This window comes from Colobus angolensis, unplaced genomic scaffold (genome assembly GCF_000951035.1).
Source record: "Colobus angolensis palliatus isolate OR3802 unplaced genomic scaffold, Cang.pa_1.0 Scaffold60, whole genome shotgun sequence".
Lineage (NCBI taxonomy): Eukaryota > Metazoa > Chordata > Mammalia > Primates > Cercopithecidae > Colobus > Colobus angolensis.
The window spans coordinates 52,877-57,994 of NW_012119599.1; the positions used below are offsets into that span (position 1 = coordinate 52,877).

Genomic DNA, 5,118 nt, shown 5'->3' on the forward strand with positions numbered 1-5,118 from the left:
TTGAGACAGAATTTCACTCTTGTTGTCCAGACTGGAGTACAATGGCATGATCTCAGTTCACTGCAACCTCCGCCTCCCAGGTTCAAGTGATCCTCCTGCCTCAACCTCCCAAGTAGCTGGGATGACAGGTGCCCACCACCACGCCCGGCTAATTTTTGAATCTTCTTATTCCCGTGTAAATGCTAGAACCAGAAGCTCACAGGCAAAGTGAGCTGCCCAAGGACAGGTAACTCACAGAACCAGGTTCGACCCATGCCCACGGTGGGCTGTCAGCCACTCAGCTAGACCGCCTCACACCCTGCTGACCTGCACATCATGGATGAGTGAGGCAGTTACAGTAAGATCACTGCTCCCCACAAACAAAGCCGGGGACCAACACAAACACAGAAACAGAATGCCACACAGAGCCTGTGCCCACAAGCACACCAAACAGAGACAGCCCACCAGACACACACAGAGCCTGTGCCCACAAGCACACCAGATAGAGACAGCCCACCAGACACACACACAGTGCCAGAAAGGCAGGAGAGGTGGGGACAGAGGATGAGCCGGCAAGCATGCACCAGAAAGCCAGAAAAACGGAGACAAAGAGCGAGAGACAGAGAAGGACACGCAGCACTAGGTGTTGCAGGAGAGGGGAGAGAAGGCAGGCAAGGAGGAATGAGAAGAGGGGCAGCACGGGCAGGAGAGAAAGAGACAAGGAAGAACATGCGAGCTCTGGGCGTGAGGAGAGAGGGAAGGAACAGGAGGAACTAGAAGAGGGAGAGCGGGAGGAGGAGGAGGTGGTAAAGGAAGAGAGAAACAGAGCCAGATGCAGAGGCTCAGAGAGAGATGCCGAAAGATGGACACACAGGACAACTGTGCATTTGAGAGGAGGAACAGACAGAAACAGACAACGGAGAACCTCAGCCAGGGCTCCAGGTGCTGCCTAGCTCCTACCTTAGATTTACGGTCGGAGATTGAGGTGTCTCCAGTTCCAGAGAGGTGAGGGGAACCCCGGCCCCGGCCCCTCCGGCCACGGCCCCCAGCTCCCCCTCCTCGAGGCTGCTCCCCAGGACTGCCCTCCCAGCTGCGTGATGCTCGGCCCATGCCAGCCCGGCCTCCCTGCTGTGGAGGAGTCCGGCCCCCCTTGCTGGCCCCTGGGGGCCGATGGGTCCCAGGAGACCTCCGGGAAGGACCCAGGTTCTTCTCCTGGAAGAGAGGAGATGGGAAAAATACAGTCACTGGGCCAGGCAGGCATGCGGCCAGGATGGAGGCCACCCACTGGTACAGGACAGCTGGGGGCTCCTGGGTCCCAGGCCTCAACCCTCTGCCCCTCCCCATCCCCAGGATCCCTAACCCCAGTGATGAGCTCACCGACTCCACTGCCACGTTCTCCTTCTCCACTGAGCGGCCCTTTCGGGGAGCTGTGACCGCGACTCCCTCAAGTTCAGCTTTCTTACGGTCTTCCTCAATCTCCTAGGAACAGACACCCGGGGTAGGGAAGCGTCAGGTGCCCTGTCCACCAGACGGACTCCCACAGACCCCTGATCTCCGCCTAAGTCTGGCCCCAGCCCAGGCCTCTCTCCTGGGCTCTGGACAAGAAGGCCACTCATATCCCTCAAACCCCATCACATTGCTGCCCCACTCAGAACGCTCCTGTGGTGCCCATCTCTGAGTAACAACCTTCCCCACATCCTGTGGGACCCGTGGGGTCTGGCCTTGGTACCTCCCTGACCTCGTCTCTCACCCCCCGCCCCGCGATCACTCCGGCTTCCTTGCTATTCCCAGAACACATCCAGCTCAAACCTGCCTCGGGGGTTTGCACCAGCGGCTCCCTCTGCCAGGAACACTTTTCCCAGAGATCTTCCAACCCCTCACCTCCTGCAGGTCTCTGCTCCAATGCTGCCTTCCGGTGAGGCTTTCCCTGAGCACCCTATGGAAACCAGCTCCCTGCCACCCTCTCTGTTCTCATCCCATTTGCACCCAGCACCCTGTGCGTCTTGCTCACTGTCTGCTTCCTCCACTACAGCAGAATCTGCCTGGGGACAGGAATGTCGGTCCGCTTTCAGTGATGTATGCCACTGACATGTATCCCAAGTCTAGAACGCTGCCTGGCCCACAAGGGAAATTCAATATGCCTTTTATAAAATGAATGAATTCATGAAGAATGAACAAATGAAAGCCACGCCTCCCCCTAGACCCCATCTCAGGGACAGCCACACCACCTACTCAGCGGCCTTGTCCTAAATCCTCCCTCTTCCTCCGCCTGCCCCCAACTGCCCTTTAGTAACTGAGTTCCTCTCAACAGCCCTGCCCTGAGCCAGGTACCTCCTCTCCCACGAGGGTTCCAGCCCCAGCTTCCTCCTCAGTCACTGGGCTCCAGCATCACCTCCTCCCACCCACCACCACACAGCACCTAGAGGGGTCTTCCTAAAGAACTATTCTGACGGGTCCCACCCCTGCTCAAGGCTCTCCCTGGCTCCCCAGTGCCCTCAGGACAAAGTTCAAACTCAGCCTGGTGGCATTCAGGGCCCCGCACAGCCTAGTCCCTGCTGACCTGCCCAGGTCAATTCTCTCCTAACCAACCCTCCAACTTGAAGCTCCAAGCTCTCTCTTGCTTCCAACATTTGCACAAACTGTTCTCTCTGCCTGAAACATGTTCCCCTCTCCTTCTCAATTGGTTATTGTCTACTCACCACTCAAGCCTCAGAGTCTACTCCTCCAGGAAACCCTTCCTGATATCCCCAAGGCTGGGCAGGCGCCTCCTCCGGACTCCCACAGACCCCTGAATTTCCTGATTCCAGACTTGTCTGCTCTGGGACATCCCTGACTAGACGGTGGACCCTGGAGGGGTAGGCCTGGGTCTGTCTCAGTCACAGCTGTATCCCCAGCACCACTCAGCACCGGGGCTGGTATGGTAAAGATCTTGGGGAATACTTGTGAACAAATGAATGAATGAATGAATAATGGAATGAAAGAAGGGATGTCAGGCTAAGGCCTTTGGCTTTTATCCTGACAGTGATGGGGAGCCATGAAAAGGTTTTAAGGGAGAGGTGAGAAAAACTCACTGCGGGGAAGAGAGGGGATGGGGTCTCCCAGGGCGGGGCTAGGGCACCTGGTAGCGCCGGATGAGGGCCTCATTCTTCCGCCGAAGAGCCTCGATCCTCTTGTCCAACTCAGCATCCTTCTCCTCCTTTGATTTCAAATCGAGTGTGGCTGCCTGAGACCAGGAGGCAGTTGAGGGATGGAAGGAAAAACCTCCATCCATACCAGGGATTTTCCCCAGGGTCTGAGAGTCTGCCCCCCTGGATCCCATCCTCCCAAGCCCCCTTCTCCAAAACTGAGATTCTAGAGACCCACTTTCAGCCTCACCATTTCGCTGGCTGGGTGGGGTCAAGGGTCAAGGTACCAGCAAACCTCCCCTGCAGAATCTAGACACAGCACTGAGGGTTCCTGGGGGCAGAAGAAAAAGAAGGACTAAGGCCAATGGCCCCCCAATCTACTTCATCCTCTAACATACTGGGGGCTCCTCACAGCCACACACAAAAAAAAACCTGTACCACAAGAGAATTCTAGCCCTCACTCTCCCTCCCTTCAACTGCCAGCTCCACCTTCTCCGTAGAAATTAAGATGGGCCAGGTGTGGTGTCTCACGCCTGTAATCCCAGCACTTTGGGAGGCCTAGACGGGTGGATCATGAGGTCAGGAGATCAAGACCATACTGGCTAACAGGGTGAAACCCCATCTCTACTAAAAAAAATACAAAAAAATTAGCCAGGCAGGCCAGGCATAATCCCAGCACTTTGGGAGGCCGAGATGGGCAGATCACAAGGTCAGGAGATCGAGACTATCCTGGATAACACGGTGAAACCCCATCTCTACTAAAAATACAAAAATTAGCCGGGCGTGGTGGCGGGCGCCTGCAGTCCCAGCTACAGGCTGAGGCAGCAGAATGGCGTGAACCCAGGAAGGAGGAGCTTGCAGTGAGCCAAGATCGCGCCACTGCACTCCAGCCTGGGCAACAGAGCAAGATTCCGTCTCAAAAAAAAAAATTAAGACTCAGCCCTTTCATGATCTTTGTGGACTCACCCAGTTCCCATGTAAACAATCTAGTCAAACCCACCTTGGGGATATTCTGGCCCCCACCCACTACTTAAGTATCCAACACTGCTCTCCTCCAAAGGCAGATTCTAGTCCAGCCTGCATACCCTGTGGTATGAGTGCTTTTGATATAGTTCCCTATCAAAAGAGTTCCAACTACAACACCTCCAACCAGCCTGCACAACAAAGTTCCAGATCCACCTTCCTGTGCTCATCCTGGTGCCTCTCATATCCAGGCGAATATTCTAGCTCCGCCAGGTAAGGTTCAGAAACATTCCCAATCCCACGCTCAAAGAAAGTCTGAACCCCACTCTTATTGGCTGCCCAAGTTCTCAGAGAACACGCCAAGCCCACACCTTCCCCAGGGACTTCCTAGTCCCCATCTCCAGCACCCTAAGGAAGCTCGACAGCCTCCCGCCTCCCCCGAAAAGATTCTGTACACATGCCCAGAACTCACTGGCGAGGCTTCCTGGAACTGGACTTTTGCCCCACTGAATACTCCACCAGCCCCAACAAGGACAAAAATACCCAGGCCCGCCCCAGATTTTCTATGCAAAGCTCCAGCCTCAATCCAGCTGGGAATGCCAGGGCCACTTCCCCGACAACCTGGAAACCGCTCTAGCCCCGCCCCAACCCATGGGCCATTAACCTGGCCCCGCTCCCGACTTTCTCCCAGGCAACAGCCTAGACCCGCCCCTCCCATCTCATTATTATTATTCTAGCCCCGCCTCCGACCTGCCCAGGCAACCCTCTGGCCCCGCCTCCTATTGGCCTGGCCAACTTCCTGGACACGCCCCCTGACTCCCTCCCACACCTCGTTACGTCAGCATCTGGCCCCACCCGTAGCTTCCCCAGGGTTCTGCCTCAGCTCCCCGCTTCCCCGCCAACGCTCTGGCCGCGCTCGTGGCTCAGACGAAACTTTCTGGCTCCACCCCCAGCATTAACCGCCAGCTCCCTGGCCCCGCCACCTGGCTCCCCACTACATTGCGGCCCCGCCCCCGGCACGCGTCAGCCTCTGGGTCCGCCCCCAACGTCC

At 56.6% G+C, this 5,118-nt stretch overlaps 1 protein-coding gene across 1 annotated transcript in view; it reads right to left on the minus strand.

The window, feature by feature from the left end:
• The window catches only part of CCDC9 (coiled-coil domain containing 9), a 15,329-nt gene extending 10,668 nt beyond the window's left edge, over positions 1-4,661 (minus strand). Inside the window, exons 1-5 of the mRNA XM_011962928.1 lie at positions 4,284-4,661; positions 3,355-3,435; positions 3,098-3,202; positions 1,357-1,458; positions 940-1,191 (exon numbers count right to left, since the gene is read on the minus strand). Of these exons, the coding sequence (XP_011818318.1) occupies positions 940-1,191; positions 1,357-1,458; positions 3,098-3,202; positions 3,355-3,357 (462 nt within the window). The 5' untranslated portion in view covers positions 3,358-3,435; positions 4,284-4,661. The remainder of the gene's footprint in view (positions 1-939; positions 1,192-1,356; positions 1,459-3,097; positions 3,203-3,354; positions 3,436-4,283) is intronic.
• Between the last annotated feature and the right edge of the window lie 457 nt (positions 4,662-5,118).